The sequence below is a fragment of the Pristiophorus japonicus genome, chromosome 5 (assembly GCF_044704955.1).
Source record: "Pristiophorus japonicus isolate sPriJap1 chromosome 5, sPriJap1.hap1, whole genome shotgun sequence".
In the NCBI taxonomy this organism is placed as follows: Eukaryota; Metazoa; Chordata; class Chondrichthyes; family Pristiophoridae; genus Pristiophorus; species Pristiophorus japonicus.
In genome coordinates, this window is record NC_091981.1 from 38,891,873 (window position 1) to 38,919,262 (window position 27,390).

Sequence of the window (27,390 nt, forward strand, 5' to 3'; positions counted from 1 at the left end):
TGAGGAAACACCTAGAGTAATGCATGCAGTTTTAGACTCCTTATGTAAGGAAGGATATACTTGCATTAGAGGCAGTTCAGAGAAGGTCCTCTAGGTTGGTTCCGGAGATGAGGGGGTTCACTTATGAAGATAGGTTGAGTAGTTTGGACCTATACTCATTGGAGTTCAGAAGAATGAGAGGTAATTTTATTGAAACATATAAGATAATGAGGGGGCTCGACAAGGAGATGCAGAGAGGATATTTTCACAGGGGAATCTAGAACTAGGGAGAATAGTTTCAGAATAAGGGGTCGCCCATTCAAAACTGAGATGAGGAGAAATTTGTGTTCTCAGGGTTGTAAATCTGTGGAATTCTCTGCCCCAGAGACCTGTGGAGGCTGGGTCATTGAATATACTTAAGACGGAGATAGACAGATTTTTGAGCGATAAGGGAATAAAGGGTTATGGGGAGTGGGCAGGGAAGTGGAACCGAGTCCATGATCAGATCAGCCATAATCTTATTAAATGGCGGGGCAGTCTCGAGGGGCCAAATGGTCTAATCCTGCTCCTAATTCTTATGTTCTTATCCTCCTCCAATGGCTCTCCTCTATTATCCAGCTGGTTGGGACTGCCTTCTCCTAATTCCATTCCTATCTATCCAATCTTCGCACCATTACCTCTGGTGTCCCCCAAGGATCTGTCCTTGGCTCCCTCCTAGTTGGCATCTACATGCTGCCTCATGGAGGCATCATCTGGAAACACAACGCCAGGTTCAACTTGTACGTTGGCGACACCCAACACTACCGCACCACCCCTCCCTCAACCCCTCTGCTGCCTCTAATTTGTCCCCCTGCTTGCCCGACATCCAGTATTGGATCAGCAGAAATTTCCTCCAATTAAATATTATGAAGACCAATGCCATTGACTTCAGTCCCCAGCACAGATTCCATCTCTTTCCCTGGCTACAGTTTGAGACTGAACCAGCCGGTTCGCAACATAGGTGTCCTATTTGACACTGAGGCCCCGATATTAACGGGCGGGTTTTCCGAGCGGGGTGAGCAGTGGATTTTTGGTCAGGTTTCCCGCATGCTATGCAGTTTTAACTCCACAGTGTGCACTTTGTGTTTGACAGATTCCCCACTGATGTTCCCTGTAATTTTTCTTGGGTAGGAGATTCAAAATACCATGCAGGCGCAGTTTTTGCATTGAAAAGCTGGCAAGCAAGCTGTGTGGGATCCCTGGAATGAACATTGCTCCCAACATGGAAGCCAATCTCATTTGTAGGCTTGCCTTCCAGTTAGGCGAGGTGTAGTCTGGAGTAGGCCGCAACCACAGGCTAGGACGTGGGGTCTGCTCTTGGGAGAGGTCTGATCTCTGAACTGGGAGCGAGGGGGGTGGGGGTGATGATCTGATCCCCGATCTCACGGGGTTGGGGTTTGGGGGCGGGGGGTCAGGTAGAACTGATCCCAGGGAAGCAGGTAAGATTGGGAGAAGGGGCATAGGAAGCACTCCTGCTCTTCCTGACCCACAAGCAGTGCTGTAAAGGCACTTACCTTCTCATCGCAGCTGTCCTCATTTCCCTTCAGCTGTTGGGTTTCCCGAGGCATGGTAAACACAGCTAGTCAGGGTTAAAGCAGTAATGGAAGATAAATGTGAAACTCCCAGCCTGATTATAATATTTAAATGGACAACCAACCTCCTGAAAGCTGGTTGGCTGCGTGTCCCTGTCCTACCTCCATTAAACCTGGAAGTGGGAGGGTTGTAGGCGGATTGGGGTCGGTGTTTGAAATTAAAACATTTTTTACATCTCGCCCGACCCCAAACTACCCATTTTTAGGGGTTTAAAGTCACCTGATTTTTTCATGACCTCGGGACACCCTAAAAAGCAGTATGTAGCCAAAGAAGTTCTTTTGAAGTGTAGTCACTCTTGTAATGTAGAAAATGAAGCAGCCAATTTGTGTAAAGCAAACAGCAATGAGATATATAACAGGATAATCTGTTTTTGGTGGTTTTGATAAGGAATAAATTTTGTCTAGGACACCAGGTAGAACTCTCCTGTTCTTCAAATAGTGCAATTTTATGTTCACCTGAGAGAGAAGACCTCAGTCTAACATCTCATCTGAAAGACGGTACCTCCGACAGTGCAGCACTCCATCGTACTGCATTGAAGTGTCATGCTGATTTATGTGCTCAAGTCTTCATAGTGGGTGATTAACCCACAATGTTCATCCGAATCTATAAGTTGCAAACGTCCATAGAAATGAACTCTGAAGTCTGTGTCATCAAACTGGCCAAATCCACATGGTTCTGGCGGTAAAGTGGCAGAACTTCCAAGAAAACAGTGGTGACCAGGATCTCCAGCATTTCTGGGAGTTTTATCTTTGCCTTGGAAGAAGCAGAACCCTCGTTCCAGCCCTTACAAGGTGAAAGACAGTTGGGGTAGAGCCAGGAGCAGGGACTCGCTAAGCAGGGAGTTTCTGCTCCCGTGCCTGGAAGGGAACCCAGTGTAGTAGTGGTAGCCAGTAGACCAAGTCATTAGAGGTGTATTGAACTCTAAGGGTACATGTGGTCCTCACCATTGAGGTCTAGGCTAGGCACGGGGCTCCCCCACCTCTCAAAAGAGCTTACTTTAAAAAAAACTCTCCCAATGGTTGCCAGAGTTATCAGCCCGAAGTGGCACTTGCACCCACCTGACCTTGTAAATTAGGTGCCCTCCCACTGACCATGCAAACTCGAGTATGGTCATTAATGGAGAGTTCAAATGCAAAATGTATGGACCGACAAATGTGAGCTACGTCATGTTTCATACAAATAAAACCAGAATTGAGTTCTAAATGTACTTTATATCAAAAGACTAGTAAATGTTATTATATTACACAACTTTAGTTTTCACATCATTAAATTGGTATTTCACTGAAATCAACAGGTTATTCTTTGAGTTCAGCAGCACCACATGTATCATTGACTGGGTCTTTAGAGATAAAAGGTAATGTACAAATAACTATATTCCCTACCATGAGCAAAGAACAATAATGTTTCCCTTAGAACAAATATACTTGAATATAAAATAACAGAAATTATCTTCAATTCTTATGTTAACAATATGTTTTTAAATGTGTAGTTGGTTTGACTACAACTGAAAAGCAATATAAAAAGTTAAGTGGATGGTATTGATTAGTAAGGAAACAATTACAAGATACTGGTGTATCATTCAAAAATGTTGTTGAACTTTGCAAACAATATAAATTAATGGTCTTGTGGGAAATAGAGAAATAAATGTTAATGGGGAATCTTGCCACACTCAACATAATTAGTAAATCCTGTTTGGTTGAATTAAATCCTCTAACCTGCCCTTTAATTACCCTGAATACTGATTCCACTTGTAAATGCCTTTTCAAAATTCCCATGTGCAAGTATTTTTTATATCCATATATGGTTGAATCCTGGCAAATGATAACTAGTTCATGAATACATTGATACAGGACTATAGAGTTATGGGGAGCGGGTAGGGAAGTAGAGCCGAGTCCATGATCAGATCAGTCATGACCTTATTAAATGCAAATGCCCTACTCCTGCTCCTATTTCTTATGTTTTTATGTAATTTACAAAGATTCTGTTCAAAATATATGAAAAGCCACTTTGGAAATGTTTACACCACTACCCATTTATTAAATTAAGCATTTCAGTACATTAAAATCAATAAGTAGATAATAGAAACAACATTTACACAAAAGAGATTAAACTTCTGGAAGATTCTGGTCTCAAACTTAAATGTGGGAACACATTGAAATGGCAATGGATTACAATGATCATCAAAAACATAGGGGGCGAGAAATTGCCCTCCGCCCCAAATGGGATAGAAAATTCTAATTAAATGACTAATCTCCGCCCGAATCCATGGGGCGGAGAATAGAGGGAAATGGCTTCTTTAACTTTAAACATTTTTTCCGGGCGGTGTTTGCAAGGCTGAGGGGCGGAAGTGCTTTGGGAACGGGGCGTAAGACGGGCGGTGTCATCAGCACCATGCTGAGCACGTCAGCGCAACGCTGGTGAACTCAGCGCGATATGTGACACTGACATGTAGCAACATCCCTCTCCTTCAGTGAAAGGGGAGGGCCACTGTGAGCTCTGCAGCCACTTTAGTCGCATCCACTGGGTCACCAGGGAGGGTTTCGGCCAGGCCAGCAGTCCAGCATCCAAGAGAGGGCACCGGCCTGATGATTGGCAGCGTGGGCCGAACTCGTGGCCGCCAATAGGGCCAACTTCAGAGTTGGCAGACAATGAAAATAAAATGTCGGCTGCGGCAGTGCGCCCTCCCTTTTAAGGGCGGTCGCATGCCCAGCCATTGGCAGCTTCCCGCTAGAAAAACCTGCCGGGGCACCAAGCCTCTCCCGAAGGGGCAATTTCCCTCGCAGGGCGGAAAGGGGTCATCTTTAAAGGAGTTTCCTTTATCCTGCTCATTGATCATCACGTGCCCTATGGAACGGGAACATGGGCAGGGCAGAAACCTATTTCTGTCACCCCTGGCCTGGGGGCAATTTCGGATGGGTTGGCCTCTGGTCGGAAATGCTTCACCGCCATATTACTGCCTCTTAGAGCATTTTAATTTGTCCAAGATTTTGCATGTAATTTGCATTTAAAGTGCAATACATTAATTGCACCACTCGAATATGAACTTGTCAGTATGAACCATACCAAATTTCTGCCTCTTTGCTTGTAACCAGTCGCAATATCCTTCTGATATAGACATCATGCAGATGTCAGTCTGGAGCTTTCATAATGTAAAGTAGCCAGCGTGTAAAGCCAATTATCTTTCAATAAAATCAAGAAATAAAGCAGCCCATCCATTTTTCAGTTTCATATATTCTAATGTTTTTTGCATGTATTGTACTCTCTGATGAATAGAGAATAGGGTCAATTTTCCTTTATCCTGCTCATGGGGAATCAGCACTCCCTAGGTGCGGGGCCGAGGACAATGGGGTGAAGGCCTCTTGGGTCTCTGCTACCACTGAACTGCCTTGAACTTTTCTGGGACTTCCCCCTGCAGTGTCATTCGGACTGCATCTGTTGTTATATCTACAGGCCTAGCATCAATATTAATGAGATAAGAGTGGACTTTCCCTGATGTCCTGCCTTATTCTTCCGCTATGTTTGCTTGGTCAACGCCCCAGCGACAGTCACCTGTCAAAAACTGTAACTAAGACCAGAGAGCCCACAGGGTTCTCGGGCCAGGCTGAATAATTCACATGCTAGTGGAGAATTTTTTTTCTATTGACCCCTCCCCTCTCCCGGAAAATTTAAAGCATTCAGGATCTTCAAACTGATGTTCTCCAGCAACAGCCAGAAAGGTCTAATCTCAGCAGCCCTGCTGCTGTGCTCACATTTCCTACAGCACTTTTGAGCGCACAGCCACGCATGCACCTGGAACTCGCCAAGGCCACAAAATAGCCCATGGGAGGAAAAACTGGGGAAGCTGCCTCCTCAATGCTCTCATGTTTTAATTTGATTTTATTTGATTGCAAATTTGTAACTAAAAAAAAATCTTGGAAGCCATTTGATGTTCTGCCATTATTTCTGGCTGATCCTTCTGCCATCTTTCTGCTCCATTTCCTTTTTGCAAAAAATCCACAGAAGAAAAATACACTTATCCATTGTTGAGCTGTCCTGTTTTGAGGAACAGTGTAAATGGATAGTTCTATTTCCTAATTATTATTCAAAAAAGAGTGGTAAGTAGTATAAACATGATGTGCCAGTAAAAAGGTGGTCTTCTATATGCAAATAGGAAATGCTGTGGTATATTGGAATTTTATGATTGCGTCAAGTATGTGTTTATTTGAAATCAACTACACCACAGATATTAGAAGGCAAATTTTAGACAGAAGGCTTCACAATCCTCTTGGGTGTCAAATCTATTCTCGTTTCCTCCACAGCCACCATACCAGAACCTTTTGCAGACTCGTAATGTTTTGTTGAAGAACCATTTTAAGCTGTAGTTGTAACAGTCCCCTTCATCGAGACTCAGTGCACATACATCTGGAATGGAAAAGAAGGAAACAGGCGTATTAAAAATATATATTAATCAAGTAGATCTTTTTCATTGAATTAGATTAAATGAGCAGAATCTTTTAATTGAAAGTATAAGCAATGGAGCAAAATCTACTGAAATGCTTTTGAATTTCACGTAAAAGATTTAATTTAGCAAACTTTACATATTATCCTCTTTGGTAAGGATTGAAAGAACTTATGAACTGGATTTTCATCTGTGATCCTGCCCAATATCGGGTAGGATATAGCAGCAGAAAAAAGGAGCAAAAATCAGTTGGCACAGCCTACCACCACATCCCCACCTTAAGTTTCATTTCCTGGCCACTGTTGGCTGCTTCTTTCCTGCCCACTGCATGTAAATGTCAGCAGGAGCAAGATTCAGTTTCCAGTGAATTTTCCTGATAGCAGCTTCTCTTTCTGCCACTCCCAAGGCTGCCTGATGAAGTTGGCAGATGGTTCGGGGCAGCGACGGTCAGGCACCGAATTCTGTAAATAGAGGGAGAGGGCTTAGTAGAGACCTCTTCTCCCTCCAATACAGCTCCCATATAGACCTTTATAGGTCTCCGTCTTGCCCAAGCCAAGGGTTTTTCCCTTTTCCAGGGCGATGCTCGCCTCCTCTTCGGGTGCTGTAGCAGCAGTCCTGCTGCAGTAGCTCCTCATTCTGTCTTTGGTACTGGCAATCTCCCACTTGCCAAATGAGCAATCAAAAGTTCACGTAAATTACCATATTGTGAACATTTTTTTTACTGCATTTTCCCCTTTATTTTCCTGATCATTAGCATTTTTCCCAATATGGCTGCAAATACGAATACAAGTCAGGAATAGCACAAGCAATAAAGCCCTGATTTTAATTCAGGGCGCAAGTGTGCTTGGGGGGGTCAGCGCAAGTGGGAAGCAAGGATGGCTTTGCTGGCGTGAGGCTTGGGCCATTTTAATTCCCTCACCTCATTTTAATTTTTCAGATCAAACTCCCAGCTGAAGCTGGTAGGAACGATGCAGTGGCCAGCAGTTGGGAGCAGGAAATCATGCGGCCCAGGCTAGGTGAATGCTAAGGAACAAGATCCAAGGCAATCGCGAGAAGCGTAAGATGGGGAGGCCATTGGACCTCTACTTTTACACAATAGAGAAAATGGTAACATCCGTTTATTTTGTATAATTTTCATATATTAACACACAAAACACGTAGGGAGCTATTTTAACTCACTCCATCCACTTCGTGGGAATTGGATGACCATGCAGTTGAAATTGCCTAAAAAAAAGGTACTGCCCCATTCCAGCTCCATTCCCACCAGCCACTGCTTTAACTGAGCTTTTTTTAAGGCGATAAGGCACTCACCTGACTCTGTCAGGAGTCTCATTAATATGTGAAAAATTGAGGTTCTTGGAAGTTATTAGGACCCTGATATCATTTTAGATGCAGTCTAATGTAGATAAATGTGATGTTATCCACTTTGCTGGCAAAAAACAGGAAGGCAGAATATTATCTGAATGGTGACAGATTAGGAAAAGGGGATGTGCAACGAGACCTGGGTGGCATGTTACATCAGTCATTGAAAGTTGGCATGCAAGTACAGCAGACGGTGAAGAAGGCAAATGGCATGTTGGCCTTCATAGCGAGAGGATTTGAGTTTCGGAGCAGGGAGGTCTTACTGCAGTTGTACAGGTCCTTGGTGAGGCCACACCTTGAATATTGAGTTCAGTTTTGGTCTCCTAATCTGAGGAAGGACATTCTTGCTATTGAGGGAGTGCAGCGAAGGTTCACCAGACTGATTCTCGGGATGGCAGACTGACATATCAAGAAAAACTGGATCGACTAGGCTTATAGTCACTGGAATTTAGAAGAATCAGAGGGGATCTCATAGAAACATATAAAATTCTGACGGGATTGGACAGGTTAGATGCCGGAAGAATGTTTCCGATGTTGGGGAAGTCCAGAACTAGGGGTCACAGTCTAAGGATAAGGGCTAAGCCATTTTGGACCAAAATGAGGCGAAACTTCTTCACTCAGAGAATTGTGAACCTGTGGAATTCTCTACCACAGAAAGTTGTTGAAGCCAGTTCGTTAGATATATTCAAAGGGGAGTTAGATGTGGCCCTTACGGCTAAAGGGATCAAGGGGTATGGAGAGAAAGCAGGAATGGCGTACTGAAGTTGCATGATCAGCCATGATCATATTGAATGGTGGTGCAGGCTCAAAGGGCCGAATGGCCTACTCCTGAACCTATTTTCTATGTTTCTATGTTTAACTGGGACTGACTGGAGCACCTGCCCCATTCAGTAAGATGTGTCGGACAAGAAGCAGAGGCCCTAAAAAGTAAGTTTTGCACCTCCAGGCCCCTCAAGTAAAGTCTGGCCCTCTGCTGTCATGGGCTCCCTCCTCCCATCACATCCGCAAGATCTGGACAAACCCCTCCCCACCTCCCGGCACTTACCTACATAGTGGTGGGCGCCCTCCAGGCAGCTCAATCTTCACTTGCTGGCAGCCGGCCATCTACATCTTTGTGCACATTTCAGGTGGGCAGCTGGCCAGTGGAATGTAAATGAGACCTGGGAGTTCAAATAGCCTTGGCCTCAAATTGATGTCGTCACCCTACACCCTTCTATTACCAGATAAAATTCACAACAAAGAAATGTTTTTGTCTGTACCTACCATAAATATTGGTGTCATCTTTTTGTTCTTGAAAATCTTCCATAATATTCACTCTGTAATGAGGAAGAAATACATTAATCATGAAGGAAACTTACACTCTATGTTCAAAATTTGGTAACAGGTGTCTGCAAAACATACGGAGCATCAGGAAATGTTTCTGGTTCTTTTGTGTTGTGAGAATTTATTCCTCCGCATTCCCTCTTTAGAGCTGGTGGTGGATAGTTGTTGATTCCAGCTATAAAATAAATAGAATATTTGTTTTTTTTCAGAATGACAGCAAGACACCACACCAAATCTAAAATGTAACAAGATTACAGTAATGTGTAATTTTCATACGGTCAGGATACATCTCAGGATAAGGGGTCGACCATTTCAGACTGAAATGAGGAGGAATTTTTTCACTCAGTGTTGTGAATCTTTGGGATTCTTTACCCCAAAGGGCTGTGGATGCTGAGTTGTTGAGTATAATCAAGGTTGAGATAGATAGATTTTTGGACTCTAAGGGAATCAAAGGATATGGGGAGTTGAGGTCGAAGATCAGCCATGATCTTACTGAATGGCGGAGCTGGCTCGAAGGGCTTAATGGCCTACTCCTGTTCCTAATTCTTATGTTCTTATTTCATCTGCTATATCTTAGCTACCTCCAGTGACTCCCTACAATCCTTCATGAGACAGAGGAGACATCAAATCAAAAGCAAACTAGCACTCAAGCAAACAAAAACAAGTGCTTTAGTGGCATAAAAAGAATAATATTCCAGGGATGCGTGAAGTCATTTTTACCTTTCCTGATTCATTGGTCTTTTTAACATTGGGAAAAGAAGACTGTAATAATGGGTTAAAAGGCTGCTAAAGAAGAGTGCAATACTCTGCAGCCAAATCTTCAATCTATTGAAATGGTTAGGACAAACTTAGAATGTGTGAAGTTGTGGATTGATGAGCCAAGGCAAAAATCTAACTTTGATGCCTTGTTTCGTTGTAGTCCTTATTGATAATTGTGCAATTTCCTCCTTTAAAAAGCAAATGTGTACCTAAGCTGCCTGTAACTCTATATTGGAAATATAAAATGTGAGTACTTAATTTTGAAGGCATTTTTCAGACTATGTTTTTGAGTGGTACTGCCACTTTATAAGAATTCTTGGCCATATCACAGGAATAACCTGAAGGGTTTGAAAGAGAGTACACACAGGAAAGCAGAGATGAACATTAGTCTTCATTGAGGAATCCGGCATGCCTTAGAGATCTCAAGAAAATTGTTCTAAAGATGTTGGAACAAGGCCTAAAGAGTAATGTTGGACTTTGCATCTGGCAACTCCCAACGGTGATACTGGGACTTACTGTGCTCAGGAAGACAACTTTCTTAAAGCCGTCATGCAGAAATTCAATTTGTTTCCACGTGGATTTCAGTTAGATTCAGGTGTCCCTGCTTTCACTTAAATAATGTCCAGATCTTGCAACATCATACATGCCAATCATCCGTGTTTCATATTGACAACCAGTGTTTTGGGGTCCTATTATATGAGCGAGCATTTGCTGACAAAAATCAGTATGAACCAGTCCCCTTTTCCCTCAACACCACTCCTAAAAGAATGTTAACACAAAGGAAAACATACAGTGAACCAGAATTCTCACAAGAAAAGGAATTCCTACTTACAGTATATAACACAATCATTTCCATTATCAGCACTCAGGTAGTAGTGGCAATGAGGGGAGGAAAGAATGGCAATGAATTAGGAAGAAAGGCAGAAATGGATGGCAATGAATGGGCTGGGAAAGGAAAAATTGATGCTGTGATATATTTCATCATCATCATCATAGGCAGTCCCTTGAAGCGAGGATGACTTGCTTCCACGCCACAAAGGGATGAGTTCACAGGTGTTTCAATGTATTTACCACATCACAAACACACTACGTTCGACAAAATGACTCCAATACATGATGTGACTTTTATTATATTTACATCAGCGGCAGCATTACCACAGTTGCCCACGAGATGGCATAGTAGTCCACTAGGTGGAGCTCTATATTACACTTCTTCCTTAATGAAAAAGTAATCATAACAAAATAATCATCAGACATAATTTGCATGGCTGTACACAATAAAAGATATGGACTTATTGTGCCAGATTTATAAATCAAAGTTAACCATTGGTATTCTGTTTTGAAGAGGATACCTTCGCTCTCGAACAGAACCTTCCAAATATGGTGTTGAACTTAGACTCATTCTAGGCTGAGCCTCAGGAGAGTTTTTCTCCAAGGGATCTACATTTGAACTCTCTACAACTTCAGACTGTTTGTCTGCCTGACTCAGACTTAAATTCGGACTTTCTCTTGGACTTGTTTCTAGTACATTTGATGCAGGATTTGTTAGGTACAGCAGTTATCATGGGTGACTTTAATCTGCATAACTGATTGGGCTAACCAAACTGGAAGCAATACTGTGGAGGAGGATTTCCAGGAGTGTATAAGGGATGGTTTTCTAGACCAATATGTCGAGGAACCAACTAGAGAGTAGGCCATCTTAGACTGGGTATGTGTAATGAGAGACGATTAATTAGCAATCTGGTCGTGCGGGGCCTTTTGGGAAAGAGTGACCATAATATGGAAGAATTTTTCATCAAGATGGAGAGTGACACAGTTAATTCAGAGACTAGGGTCCTGAATTTAAAGGAAACTTCGACGGTATAAGAGGTGAATTGGCTAGGATAGACTGGCGAATGATACTTAAAGGGTTGACGGTGGATAGGCAATGGCAGACATTTAAATATCACATGGATAAACTACAACAATTGTACATCCCTGTGTGGTGCAAGAATAAAAAAGGGAAGGTGGCTCAACCGTGGCTAACAAGGGAAATTAGGGAAAGTGTTAAATCCAAGGAAGAGGCATATAAATTGTCCAGAAAAAGCAGTAAACCTGAGGACTGGGAGAAATTTAGAAATCAGCAAAGGAGGACTAAGGGTTTAATTAGGAGGGGGAAAATAGAGTATGAGAGTAAACTTGCAGAGAACATAAAAACTGACTGCAAAAGCTTCTATAGATATGTGAAGAGAAAAAGATTAGTGAAGACTAATGCAGGTTCCTTGCAGTCAAAATCAGGGGAATTCATAATGGGGAACAGGGAAATGGCAAACCAACTGAACAAATACTTTGGTTCTGTCTTCACTGAGGAAGACACGAATAACCTCCCGAAAATACTAGGGGATCGAGGGTCTAACGAGAAGGAGGAACTGAGGGAAATCCTTATTAGTCAGGAAATGGTGTTAGGGACATTGAAGGGACTGAAGGTCGATAAATCCCCAGGGCCTGATAGTCTGCATCCCAGATTACTTAAGGAAGTGACCCTGGAAATAGTGGATGCATTGGTGGTCATTTTCCAACATTCCATGGGTTCTGGTTCAGTTCCTATGGATTGGAGGGTAACTAATGTAACCCCACTGTTTAAAAAAGGAGGGAGAGAGAAAACAGGGAATTATAGACCGGTTAGCCTGACATCGGTGGTGGGGAAAATGTTAGAATCAATTATTAAAGATGTAATAGCAGCGCATTTGGAAAGCAGTGACAGAATCGGTCCAAGTCAGCATGGATTTATGAAAGGGAAATCATGCTTGACAAATCTTCTGGAGTTTTTTGAAGATGTGACTAGTAGAGTGGATAGGGAAGAACTGGTAGATGGTGTATTTAGACTTTCAAAAGGCTTTTGACAAGGTCCCACACAAGAGATTAGTGTGCAAAATTAATGCACATGGTATTGGGGGTAATGTATTGACGTGGATAGAGAACTGGTTGGCAGACAGGAAGCAAAGAGTGGGAATAGACGGGTCCATTTCAGAATGGCAGGCAGTGACCAGTGGGGTGCCACAGGGTTCAGTGCTTGGACCCCAGCTATTTACAATATACATTAATGATTTAGACGAAGGAATTCAATTTAATATCTCCAAGTTTGCAGATAACACTAAGCTAGGTGGCAGTGCGAGCTGCGAGGAGGATACTAGGAGGCTGCAGGGGGACTTGAACAGGTTAGGTGAATGGGGCATGCATGGCAGATGCAGTATAATGTGGATAAATGTGAGGTTATCCACTTTGGTGGCAAAAACAGGAAGGCAGATTATTATCTGAATGATGACAGATTAGCAAAAGGGGAGGTGCAACGAGACCTAGGTGGAATGGTACATCAGTCATTGAAGGTAGGCATGCAGGTACAGCAGGCAGTAAAGAAAGCAAATGGCATGCTGGCCTTAATATAGGAGCAGGGAGGTCTTACTGCAGTTGTACAGGGCCTTGGTAAGACCACACCTTGAGTATTGTGTGCAGTTTTGGTCTCCTAATCTGAGGAAGGACATTCTTGCTATTGAGGGAGTGCAGTGAAGGTTCACCAGACTGATTCCCGGGATGGCAGGACTGACATATGAAGAACGACTGGATCGACTAGGCTTATATTCACTGGAATTTAGAAGAATGAGAGGGGATCTCATAGAAACATATAAAATTCCGATGGGATTGAACAGGTTAGATGCAGGAAGGATGTTCCGAATGTTGGGGAAGTCCAGGACCAGGGGATAAGGGGTAAGCCATTTATGACCGAGATGAGGAGAAACTTCTTCACTCAGAATTGTGAACCTGTGGAATTCTCTACCACAGAAAGTTGTTGAGGCCAGTTCGTTAGATATATTCAAAAGGGAGTTAGATATGGCCCTTATGGCTAAAGGGATCAAGGGGTATGGTGAAAAAGCAGGAATGGGGTGCTGAAGTTGCATGATCAGCCATGATCATATTGAATGGTGGTGCAGGCTCGAAGGGCTGAATGGCCTACTCCTGCACCTACTTTTTATGTTTCGATGTTACTGGTACTCTCCTTGTAACAAGACTATCTGACTCATCAGAAATAATCGAATCATTCCAGCTTTCAACTCCTTCCACATCTGTAGGTAAAATATGTTCAATGTAAACACACCTAACCCGTCCGTGGTCAAACATCTTGACCAAATATGTGCGAGGACCACATATCTTCACTACTCGTCCTGGTAACCACTTTAACCATTTATGGTGATGGTTCTTCACTCTAACCTTCTGATTCACTTTCACACTTTTCTCTTTACTCTACCTCTATATCAAGATTCTCTTTCGGTCTTAATTGTTTCTCTTCTACTGATTGTGTCAAGTTTGACTTCAACAATGAGAACCTGGTTCGTGGCTGTCATTTGAGAAACAACTCTACTGGTGTTCTACCAGTAATGGTATGAGCAGTATTACGATAAGTAATAAGAAAATTTGCTAGTTTGTTATCCAATGACAACTGCCATTTCTTTGGATTTGGATCCAACATTGTCATCATCGGCAGTCCCTTGGGGTCGAGGATGACTTGCTTCCACACAAAAAATGAGTACTCAGGTGACTGATGAACTCATTTTAAACGGTGGAAGATGCCTGTACATGAATTATTTTAGTGTGGGGTAGCCGTTGCACACCAGCCACCACACGGACTTGATGGAGCAAGGTCTTGGTCTAATGGCAAGGGGATCCAAGACGATTGGAGACCAGACTCCGCCGCATGTGCCAATACATACACACAAACTCAAACATACTCCTACTGTCCTCCTTCCTTTCTCCTTCCTACAGGACCTCTCTCTACATGGAATTCATAGTACGCAATGTGAGCCTCACAACCTCACAACCTCACAGACTCGCTATTGGCCCGTTCTGCGCTTTCCCTTGGTCTTGTCCATGATGCTCCATCTCTGGGCTCTGACCTCTCCACCCTCTCCTCTCCACTTCTGAATTCCAGACCTCTCCGGTCCCGAACTTCATCCTCGCCGGTCCCGACCTCCGGACCTCGTCGGCCCTGACTTCCATTCCTCGCTGCTTCCGACCTCCGCTCCTCGCCGCTTCCGACCTCTGCTCCAACCATCATCATTATCATCATAAGCAGTCCCTCGGAATCAAGGAAGACTTGCTTCCACTCTTAAAATAAGTCCTTAGGTGGCTGAACAGTCCAATACGAGAGCCACAGTCCCTGTCACAGGTGGGATAGTCATTGAGGGTAAGGGAGGGTGGGACAGATTTGCTGCACGCTCTTTCTGCTGCCTGCGCTTGATTTCTGCATGCTCTCGGCGATGAAATTCGAGGTGCTCAGCGCCCTCCCGGATGCACTTCCTCCACTTAGGGCGGTCTTTGGCCAGGGACTCCCAGGTGACGGTGGGGATGTTGCACTTTATAAGGGAGGCTTTGAGGGTGTCCTTCTAACGTTTCCTCTGCCCACCTTTGGCTCGTTTGCCATGAAGGAGTTCCAAGGAGAGCGCTTGCTTTGGGAGTCTCATGTCTAGCATGCAGAAACGTGGCCTGCCTAGCAGAGCTGATCAAGTGTGGTCAGTGCTTCAATGCTGGGGATGTTGGCTTGGTCAAGGATGCTAATGTTGGTGAGTCTGTCCTCCCAGAAGATTTGGAGGATCTTGTGGAGACATCGGTGGTATTTCTCCAGCGACTTGAGGTGTCTCCTGTACAAGGACCATGTCTCTGAGCCATCCGCTCCAACATTTGCTTGATGGGAGCCGTTTTACAATTTGTACTGTGAAGCAGGGGTGGTATGGTGGAACCTTGGTATATTGCACACCATTTCTTCTCATGAAGTATGCAAATTCTTCTGAACAAAATTACGGCCCATTAGCAGAAACAATTTCTTCTGGGAGGCTACATGAGGAAAACAATCTTCGCAAATTGTCTAGTGTTTTACTTGTTATTTTCCACATCGGAAACACCTCTACCCACTTCGAATGGCTATCAATCACAATGAACAATTGTTATCCTTCTAGCTCAGCAAAATCTATATGTAAACCTTTGCCACACCCTGGGAGGCCATTCCCACGGCTGTAATGATACTGATGGTGGTTTCTTGCATACCGATTGACATGTTGTACACTGACTAATGATGCACTCTATATCTTTATCTAGACCTGGCCACCATAAGTAACTGTGTGCTAAGCACATTCCCAGGTGCTGGTCATGAAGATCTCCTAACAATTTGGACCTGAATTTATTTGGAATAACCACTCTTGCACCCCACATGATACAATCTTTATCCACTGATAATTAATTCCTACAAACAAAGTATGGATGAATATATTTCTCTGATACCTGGTTTGGCCTGCATTTGCTATGTAATCATACACCTTTGACATAACTGGGTCACGTTTGGTTGCTCTACCAATCTCGTCAGCTGTAACTGGCAGTTTAACAATGTATGAAAATTAGAGCACTTATTCCCTATTCAGTGTAACTTGTGATGGGGATGGTAACCTGGACATAGCATCCGCATTACTGTGATCAGCTGATCATCTGTACTCAATCTCATACATATATGCTGACAAAACCAAAGCCCATCTCTGCATTCGGGCTGCAGCTAAGGTTGGAACTGGGGACTTTGGATAGTGGATTGCTGTCAGTGGCTTATGCTCATTAACAATGGTAAATTTACAACCATACAAATATTTGTGGAACTTCTTCACCCCAAAAATTAATGACAAAGCTTCTCTTTCGATCTGCGCATAATCACTGAGAGTGCGTGAAGCAAAATCAATTGGTCTCTCCTCCCCACTATGTAGCACGAGAGATCACTGTCCCAACTCCATACGGAGAGGCGTGACATGCTAGCTTGATCTCCTTAGATATGTCATAACAAACTAACATGGTATTCTCTACCAACTGACTTTTACACTCTTGGAATGCTGTGTTGCATTCTTCTGACCACTTCCAATGGACCTATTTTTTTTCAGCAGCTCATTCAGTGGATGTAACACTGTAGCCAAATTTGCTAAGAACTTCCCATAATAGTTCAAAAGACCTAAAAATGATCAAAGTTCAGTGACAATCTTGGGAGTGGGTGCATTTCTGATTTCATGCAGCTTTCCCTTGGTTGGATGTAAACCATCTTTGTCTATTATGTGCCCTAAGTACTCCACTGAGTTTTGAAATAATTCATACTTGGGAGCAGTCACTCATACTTTGTGCTTCTCTAGCCGTTTGAGCACTTAATTCAATGCATTTTTATGGATTTTCCTGTTTGGTGCTGAAATGAGTATGTCATCTAAATTACATACTGTCCCTTCAATGCCTTGCAGAATCTGGTTCATCATCCATCGAATATAGCAGGGGATGGTACTCCAAATGGTAGCTGATTAAATTGATATAGGCCTAGATGAGTATTTGTAGTCAAGCATGACTTGGACTGCTCATCTAGTTCAAGTTGTAAGTAGGCATTTGAGAGATCTAACTTTGAGAAGATCTGACTACCTGTCAGCATTGTGAACAAATCTTCTACATTTGGCAATGTATTGGGTAGATTACCCTCTAGAACCTGGTTTACGGTTACTTTATAATCACCACACAATCTTACCTTACCATCTGACTTAGGTACAACGACAATGGGAGTAGCCCAATTACTTTGCTCTACCTTTGAGATAATGTTCTGAGTTCCAGCTTAACTTTCTCCTGGAGTGTGTATGGTACATGATGTGGCTTGCAGTAAACTGGGCTAGCATCCTTCTGTACTCTGACACTTGCGTTGAAGCCTTAGATCAGATTGCATGTTTCATAGAACAACTTCGGATACTGTTTGATGACATCATCCTTCGATGCAAATCTCGTTTCAACGTGAAAAATCCCATTTCAATCCAGCTTCAGTGATCCCAACCAATTTCTACCTATTAAGGCAGGCTTGTCTCTTGACACTACTAAGAAAGGCAAGCTCTGAAACTGATCCTTGTATTTCACCGGTACAGAGATACGTCCTACTACAGGGATTGCTCTCCTGAGTAGCCTGGCAACTCTATCTTCAACTTCTCCAGTGGAAAATCACTCAACTTGTCGAGATATAGCGATTCCAGCACTACACTCACGGATGCACCAGTGTCGATTTCTATGGGTATCCTGGTTCCTAAAATGTCTACTTGGATGACGATACTTTGCGAATCGCTGTTAAATACCCTCGTGCTCCTGATGACATATATCTCCAGAACCTCCTTATTCTGTTGCTTCTCTTCAATGCTATGCAGTGTCTGGCGATTTCTTTTTATAGCATTGAATGTCGGTTTACTCTTCAGTTGGCATGCCTTTGCAAGATACCCAGTTTTCTTGCAGAAGAAACACTCTGCCTTCGCATATTGCCAGTTTTGACCAATGTGTTGTCCCAGGCACCGATAGCACAACTTCAACGTGATATTACCTTGGCCAGTTGCTGAGGCCTTGGGGCCCAACTGCCTTTTACTTTTAACCTGCAGGCAATTCACCTCAGTTGTCTGGTGACTGGAAATGGCACGAAATTCTCGGGAGTATTGGTCGGCCATATCCATCAACATAGCAGTCTAAACAAGCTAAATCAAAAGTCAAGTTAGGGATTGTCAACAATTTTCTTCTGATTGCTTCATTCTTCATCCCACAAACAATGTTGGTCACACAATGCTCGGTCCTGAAATTTCCAAAATGACAGTGAATGGATAGCTTTTTTAATGTTACGATGTACTCACTGATACTCTCATTTTTCAACTGATTTCGTAGTCCAAAACGATAACTTTCATCAATTTCCAGGGGCTCAGGACTGTAGTGCTGTTGTAACTTGGTTAGAAACTCTGTCAGTGGCATGTCCTTTGGCTTGACAGGAACAAACACATTTTTCAGAGTTTCATACACCTCAAGAAAATAGCCCGTTTTCTTTCTAAAAGCACCCGATTATGATTAAGTGAGTAAAGGGTTATGGGAAGCGGGCAGGGAAGTGGAGCTGAGTCCATGATCAGATCAGCCATGAACTTATTGAATGGCGGGGCAGGCTCGAGGGGCCAAATTGCCTACTCCTGCTCCAATTTCTTATGTTCTTATGGAACTTCGACAATACTATTCGTGGTGAAAAACATTTCTAGCTGCTCCACATACGCTCCGAAAGTGTCTCAGTCATGATGGAACTCACCCAAGCGCCCTATTATTCCCATAGGCATGGCCATCTGGAATCTGGCAATGCCAATAGTGTGCTTGAAATTTACCTTGGATTGGGAGCTGTGCTGCAAAGCAAAGAACCTCTCAAAGTCTCTCTGTTGTTTGGCAGGAATCATCCACCAACACAAATTTCAACTAGGGATTCCAATTATCGCATCCTCATTTGCCAATGTGATATATTCTTTCTGACATCACTACATTCTACAAGATGGCTCCAATACATCATGTGACTTTTATTGTATTTACATCAGCAGTTGCATTAGCACAGTAGTCCACTAGGTGGAGCAGTAGTCCACTAGGTGGAGCTCTATATTACAGATGCGATTAAGGGGATACTAAAGGGGAAAATGGATGACAATGAGGGGAGAGCAAACGGTGTAAAAGAATGGCTTTAGAGGAGAGATAAAAGGGCAAAAAGGGTGACAATGAAAGAGAAGAGGGAAATGGATAGCAATACAGGAGATAGGAAAGGGGGAAATAGATGGCAATAATTGTGAACAGGAAGGGAGAGAAAAGAACTGCAATGAAGGAGGAAAAGCATGACAATGAAATGGAGAGGAATTCAAGGGAATGGATGGCAATGAAGAGGTAAGGGATAAAGGCAGAAGGAGGTAGTGGTGCTTTGGAGGAAACTGGGGAGAAGTTGGGAGTAGTGTATTGGGGTGAATAGCAAGGAGAGTGTCAGCATTAATATGAGAGAGTGGGAAGGGAGAGTATCGGCTTGAATTGAGGGAGAGAAAAAGTCAGATTTGGGTGCCCTCAAAAATTTGTCACCATCCTCCGCCTACTCCATGATGACTTGCGAGCCGTGATCCTGACCATTGGATCCATCACAGACCCATTCCACATTCGGACCGGGGTCAAGCAAAGCTGTGTCATTGCACCAACGCTCTTCTCGATCTTCTTTGCCGCAATGCTTCATCTCACCCTCAGCAAGCTCCCTGCTGGAGTGGAGCTAAATTACAGGGCAAACGGGAATCTGTTCAACCTCTGCCGCCTTCAGGCGGTCTTGGGCCAGGACTCCAAGGTCATCCCATCCTCCGTCTTTGAGTTACAGTACGCAGATGATGCTTGCGTCTACGCACACTTGGAGACCGAACTCCAAGCTATCGTCAACACCTTCACCAAGGCATACAAGAGCACAGGCCTTGCACTAAACATCCATAAGACAAAGGTCCTCTACCAACCAGTCCCCACCATATAGCACTGTCCTCCGGTTATCAAAACTCCACGATGGGGCCTTGGACAACGTGGACCATTTTCCATATCTCGGGAGGCTACTGTCAACCAGGGCAGACATCGACGATGAGATCCAACACTGCCTTCAGTGTGCCAGTGCAGCCTTCGGTTGTCTGAGGAAGAGAGTGTTTGAAGACCAGGATTTCAAACCTGGCACCAAGCTCATGGTCTACAGAGCAGTGATGATACCAGACTTCCTATATGGCTCAGAGGCATGGACTATGTACAGCAGTCACCTCAAAACACTGGAGAAGTACCACCAATGCTGCCTCTGCAAGATCCTGCAAATCCATTGGCAGGATAGGCACACCAATGTCAGTGTTCTTGCTCAGGCCAACATCCCCAGCATCGAAGCACTGACCACGCTCGATCAGCTCTGCTGGACGAGCCACATTGTCCCTATGCCTGACACAAGACTCCCAAAACAAGCGCTCAACTCGGCGATCTGACATGGCAAGCGAGCCCCAGCTGGGCAGAGGAAATGCTTCAAGGACAACCTCAAAGTCTCCTTGAAAAAATGTAATATCCCCACCGACACCTGGGAATTCTTGACCCAAGACTGCCCAAAGTGGAGGAAAAGCATTCGGGAAGGCGCTGAACATCTCGAGTCTCTTCGCCGAGAACAAGCTGAAGCCAAGCATCGACAGCGGAAGGAGCATGCAGCAACCCAGGTACCCCACCCACCCATTCCTTCAACCACTGCCTGCCCCACCTGTGAGAGACTGTAGGTCCCGCATTGGAGTCTTCAGTCACCTGAGAACTCATTTTTAGTGTGAAAGCAAGTCATCCTCGACCCCGAGGGACTGCCTATGATGAGTGCATTGGGGTGAACAGCAAGGAGAGTGTCAGCATTAATATGAGGGAGTGGGGAAGGAGTATTGGCTTAAATTGAGGGAAGGAAAAAATATCAGCAAGAACTGGAGTGAGGAATAGCAACTTGAACTGAGGAGGTTGAAATAGGGAATCAGGCACGTTATTGAGTTGCCAGCTTTTTGAGGCTGTGTTAGCTTTCATTCAGTTGCTGGTCAGCTTTTGCTAGTTTTCTAGGTTAGTGTGTATCTAACAAAAGGAACTAGGTAGAGCTCTACTAAAATCTCCAACTTCCATTGTTTCTGGTCATGCATGTTCATATGGCCGGAGTTTAATAAAATAAAAGAAACACAATTTTACCATTAAATTATTTCTTTATTAATAATTTATGGGGTCTCCCATAACCCAAACCAGTGTTCCTTGAATACTTCAGTACAATGTGATTTTTTTCATCACAAAAGTGACCGTAAGAATATTTGTCCATACCAAATAGAACAAACTTCCACTTTTTCCAATTCTTGGATGAAATAAAGAGCTTTGTACTTTTTTGGCATACTATACCAAATCATCTACATTGATGGTCCAATACTATAATTAAGATTGACTGCAGGGTCTGGGAAAAAAACAGATTAAGACAGGCTAATAGAGGCAGTGTTGACTTTAATGTGAGAGTAGCCTTTAGGGTTCTTTGCAGGATTTCTGCTGGAACCCTTCCTTGTTGGACTATTTAATTTGTGGTACAGAGAGATCATTTACTTTCCATCTTGAGTGAGTAAAAGGTTTATTAATTGTAAAGACTTACACAGACTAAGCTCCACCACTTGGTATAGGGGAGTATAGGAGCACTGGGAACAAGATGAATCCATGAATCAAAAGGTTCCCATGTATGGGATTAGACAAGGGAAAAAAAACAAAATAAAGAATTGATTTAAGACTTTCCCGAGGGCAGAATAACAATAAAACATTGTGAGATTAAAAAATATACTGCTTCCTGTTGCTGAGAGGATAAAAAGCAATCAGAAGACTAACTGATGAAACATTTACCATAAATGTTTTTGGCTTTGCTGATTTTGGGGCAGTAATGGCGGCGGGGCGTTAAAGTTTGTGCCGGGGAACAGTTTGCGCCTCAGTCAGCAAAATTGGGCAGCTGGGCCCTGAGTGTGGGGCGGAACATTAAGGGAGGCATTGTACACCTCTCTTAGGGCGCAAAGCTGGCTGAGCATGCGAAAATCCCAAGCTAAACAGCCGGCCTGGGAGTGCTCTGACAGTGCCTTGGGAGAAACAAAAAATTGGAAAAATACCCACCAGAAATATTTCCAATACATAGCTCACTCCACCACAAAATAAATCGCAAAAAAAAAGGAAAAACAATCACACTTGCCTGAGATGGACATTACTTACCTCACTGGAGTCGGTATAGGTCAGACCGCCTGTTTTCACAGCCGGTCACAGCATGGTATGCTGTGGGGCATACAGGTCGGGCATGTCATGTATCTCGCATTACTGTACATAACTGTATCTTACCGTGCTATACATGACTGGAACCAGAGATGACCTGTAACCACAAGCTTACCTTACCACCAGGGGTGCACTTGCAGGAGACACTGGATACCTGTCCCAGAGAGGTATATAAGGACAGGTCTCAGGCAAGTGAGGCATTCGAGAGCTGTGTAATAAAGGTGTAGGTCCTGAGTGACCTTGACTTCAGTATGTGCCTCGTGTGAGTCTGTACTGCAGGGACAGGACTTTACAGTGGCGACGAGTTACGGGATTACAGAATCCACAGAATGGCGAACAACGGCTCAGATGAAAAATACAATGCTGGAGATAATTGGGAGGACTTTATAGAAAGGCTCCAGCAAAGCTTTGTAACCAAAGACTGGTTAGGCGATGACAAGGCAGACAAGAGAAGAGCCCATCTCTTGACCAGCTGTGGCTCAAACATACGCTTTAATGAAGGACCTGCTGGCACCCGAGAAACCAGCAAGCAAGTCGTTTGAAGAGTTGAGCACACTGGTGAGAGACCACCTGAAGCCAGCGAGCAGCCTACACATGGCCAGACACAGGTTCTACAACTACAGACGCTGTGTGGGCTAGAGCATACCCGACTTCGTGGCGGAACTTCGGAGGTTGGCTAGCTTATGAGAGTTCTCCGATGAACGAAGGAGAGAAGTACTGAGAGACTTTTTTATTGAAGGAATAGGCTATGCAGGCATATTTTGAAAGCTCATAGAAACCAAGAACTTGACCCTAGAGGCAGCAGCACTGGTTGCACAGACATTCTTGGCAGGAGAAGAAGAAACGAGGTTGATCTACACTGCGGGTACGACAACTAACGAAACATCGGAACAAGGAGTACACAGCGTGAAACAAGCTGCTACCCCTACACACAGACAAAGGCAGGAGAGCAGGCCCTCAACAGCAGGCAGTGGCGCCAGAAGCCATCAAGGGCCACATGAACGGCCGTTCACACCTCATCAACCCACAATGTGAGCAATCAACTACAAACTGAGAGAAGCTCAAGAGAGATCAGCCAGACGCAGCTCATTCTTTGGAAACAATGGAAGCGGTCTGTGCTGGAGATGTCGGGGAAGGCACTCATCAAGGGGGTGTTGATTTCAGCATGCTGTTTGCAGAAACTGCGACTATACAGGGCATCTAGCCCGCATGTGCAGAAAAACAGCAGCTCGGCTGGTATATGAATCGGAAGGGTCGGAAAGTGGACCAGAAGATGGTGGGGACAGTACCCGGGACACCGATGTACAGCGGGTCAACATGATCAATGGCCACTGCACCTACAACAAGATGCCTCCAATAATGATGAGGGTCCTACTCAATGGGATACCCGTCAACATGGAGCTGGATACGGGAGCGAGTCAATCTCTCATGAGCGCTCAATAATTTGAACAGCTGTGGCCGCACAAAAGAGACAGACCAAAACTCACAAGGGTCGACACCAAACTAAGGACCTATACCAAAAAAATCGTCCCAGTCCTCGGCAGCGCCATGCTCTCAGTCACACACAAAGGGACAGTGAACTGACTTCCCCTGTGGATTGTCCCCGGAGATCTCCCAGCACTGCTGGGGAGAAGCTGGCTGGCAAAACTAAACTGGAAATGGGATGATGTTCACGCCATGTCGTCAGAGGAACGGACCTCCTGCTCAACAGTTCTAAGTCGATTTGAACATCTCTTTCAGCCAGGTGTGGGCACCTTCAAAGGAGCTAAAGTCAAAATTTACATCACACAGGATGCGAGACTGGTCCATCACAAGGCTAGAGCTGTGCCTTATGTGATGAGGGAAAAGATTGAACATGAACTGGATAGGCTTCTGCGGGAAGACATTATCTCACCCGTGGAATTTTGTGACTGGGCAAGTCCCATCGTCCCAGTCATGAAGCCTGATGGATCCGTACGAATCTGTGGGGACTACAAATCTACCATAAACAGTGTCTCCCTGCAGGACCAATACCCGCTGCCCAGAGCGGAGGCCTTATTTGCCACATTGGCTGGAGGAAAACTTTTCTCAAAACTAGATCTCACATCTGCATATATGACGCAAGAATTGACTGATCAGTCCAAGCTACTCACCACCATCAACACACATCGAGGCCTTTTCATTTACAATCGATGCCCTTTCGGCATCAGATCGGCAGCTGCTATATTCCAGCACAACATGGAGAGTCTGCTCAAGTCCATCCTGGGGACGTTTGTATTTCAAGACGACATACTTATCACGGGCAGGGACACCGACTCCTATCTCCACAATTTGGAGGAAGTACGAAAGCGGGTGGATCGGGTAGGCCTAAGAGTTAAGAAATCCAAGTGCCTGTTTCTCGCGCCCGAGGTTGAATTTTTGGGCAGAAGGATTGCCGCTGATGGAATCCGCCCAACAGAGTCCAAAACCGAAGCAATTCGCCTGGCACCCAGGCCCCGGAATGTCTCAGAACTGCGCGATTTTATCGGGCTACTCAATTACTTTGGGAACTTTATACAGAACTTAAGCACGCTGCTGGAGCTTCTCCGCGTGCTACTCAGAAAGAGGTGCGATTGTTTTTGGGGGGACGCCCAGGAACGCGCCTTCAATAAGGCACGCAACCTTCTGTGTTCCAACAGTGTTTTGGCTTTCTTTGATCCAGGTAAAAAGCTAGTTCTTACATGTGATGCGTCAGCGTACGGGGTCGGGTGCGTTTTACAACAGGTCAATAGTGCGGGTAAATTACTACCCATAGCTTATGCCTCCAGGTCACTTTCGCGGGCGGAGCGCGGGTACGGAATGGTGGAGAAGGAGGCGCTCGCGTGCGTGGACGGTGTCAAAAAGATGCACCAATATCTTTTCGGGGCCAAGTTCGCGTTAGAAACCGACCACAAGCCCCTCACGTCCCTACTATCTGAAAGCAAGGCAATAAAAGCCAACGCCTCGGCGCACATTCAATGGTGGGCACTCATGCTGGCGTCTTACGATTACACCATAAGGCACAGACCAGGCACAGACAACTGTGCCGACGCGCTTAGCAGGCTACCCCTTGTGACCACGGAAGGGTCTGATGAACAGGACTGTGAGATAGTCATGGCAATCAATGCCTTTGAGTCCACAGGTTCGCCCATGATGGCTCGCCAAATCAGAGCCTGGACGACCAGCGACCTCATGTTATCCCTAGTAAAAAGATGTGTCCTAACCGGTGACTGGGCAGAGGCTCGCGATGCCTGCCCCGAGCGGATCAAACCTTTCCATCAGTGCATGCATGAGCTGTCACTTCAAGCAGACTGCCTAATGTGGGGCAGCCGAGTAGTCATGCCTCTGCGAGGCAGAGAGGCAGTTGTCCGGGAGGTCCACCACGAGCACCCGGAGATCGTTCTCATGAAAGCCATAGCCAGATCCCACGTCTGGTGGCCTGGCACTGACGCGGACTTGGAGCTCTGCGTCCGACGGTGCACCATTTGTGCCCAACTCAGTAATGCCCCCAGGGAGGCCCCCGAGCCCCTGGCCCTGGTCCACCAAACCGTGGTCGCGGGTGTCATGTATCTTACATTATTATATATAACTGTATCCTAACATGCTATACATGACTGTAATAAGATATGACCTGTAACCACCAGCATACCTTACCACCAGGGGTGCACTTGCAAGAGACAGGTATATAAGGACATGTCTCAGGCAAGTGCAGCATTCCAGAACTTTGAAATTTAAAGGTGCAGGTCCAGAATGACCTTGACTTCACTACATGCCTCGTGTGAATCTGTACTGAGGGGACAGGACTTTACAGTGGCGACGAGTAATGGGATTACAGAATCCACAGAATGGCGAACAACGGATCAGATGAAAAGTACAATGCGAGAGACAATTGGGAGGACTTTATAAAAAGGCTCCAGCAAAGCTTTGTAACCAAAGACTGGTTAGGCGACGATAAGGCAGACAAGAGAAGAGCCCATCTCTTGACCAGCTGTGGCTCGAAAATATACGCTTTAATGAAGGATCTGTTGGCACCCGAGAAACCAGCAAGCAAGTCGTTTGAAGAATTGAGCACACTGGTAAGAGACCACCTGAAGCCAGCGAGCAGCCTACACATGGCCAGACACAGGTTCTACAACTACAGACGCTGTGTGGGCCAGAGCATACCCGACTTCGTGGCGGAACTTCGGAGGTTGGCTAGTTTATGTGAGTTCTCCGATGAACTGAGGAGAGAAATGCTGAGAGACTTTTTCATTGAAGGAATAGGCCACGCAGACATATTCCAAAAGCTCATAGAGACCAAGAACCTGACCTTAAAGGCAGCAGCACTGGTTGCACAGACATCCTTGGTAGGAGAAGAAGAAACGAGGTTGATTTACAATGCAGGTACGACAACTGACGAAATATTGGAACAAGAAGTTCACAGCACTAAACAAGCTGCTACCCCCACACACAGATAAAACTGGGAGAACAGGCTCTCGACAGCAGGCAGAAGCCATCAAGGGCCACAGGAACGGCCGTTCACACCTCATCAACCCACAATGCGAGCAATCAACTACAAACTGAGAGAAGCTTAAGAGAGATCAGCCAGCTAGACGCAGCTCATTCTTTGGGAACGCTTTGAACAATGGAACAGGTCAATGCTGGAGGTCTGGGGGTGGCCACTCGTCAAGGGGATGTCGATTTCAGCAGGCTGTTTGCAGAAATTGTGAAAATACAGGGCATTTGGCCCGCATGTGCAAAAAAACGGCAGCTCAGCTGGTATACGAATCAGATGGGTCGGAAAGTGGACCAGAAGGTGGTGGGGACAGTACCCGGGACATCGATGTACAGCGGGTCAACACGATCAATGGCCGCTGCTCCTACAACAGGACGCCTCTTATAATGATGAAGGTCCTACTCAACGGGATATCTGTCAACATGGAGCAGGATACGGGAGCGAGTCAATCTCTCATGGGCGCTCAACAATTTGAACAACTGTGGCCGCATAAAAGTGACAGACCAAAACTCACAAGAGTCGACACCAAACTAAGGACCTATACCAAAGAAATCATACCTGTCCTTGGCAGCGCCATGTTCTCTGTCACACACAAAGGCACAGTGAACCGACTTCCCCTGTGGATTGTCCACGGAGACCCTCCAGCACTGCTGGGGAGAAGCGGGCTGGCAAAACTAAACTGGAAATGGGATGATGTCCATGCCATGTCATTAGAGGAACAGACCTCCTGCTCAACAGT

General features: G+C 44.9%; 1 protein-coding gene across 1 annotated transcript in view; it reads right to left on the minus strand.

Moving 5' to 3' along the window:
• Window positions 1-3,659: 3,659 nt before the first annotated feature.
• Window positions 3,660-27,390, minus strand: part of LOC139264304 (collagen alpha-6(VI) chain-like) — a 266,694-nt gene continuing 242,963 nt past the window's right edge. The window contains exons 35-37 of the mRNA XM_070880548.1: window positions 8,813-8,909; window positions 8,675-8,727; window positions 3,660-6,012 (exon numbers count right to left, since the gene is read on the minus strand). Coding sequence (XP_070736649.1) covers window positions 5,837-6,012; window positions 8,675-8,727; window positions 8,813-8,909 — 326 coding nt within the window. The 3' untranslated portion in view covers window positions 3,660-5,836. The remainder of the gene's footprint in view (window positions 6,013-8,674; window positions 8,728-8,812; window positions 8,910-27,390) is intronic.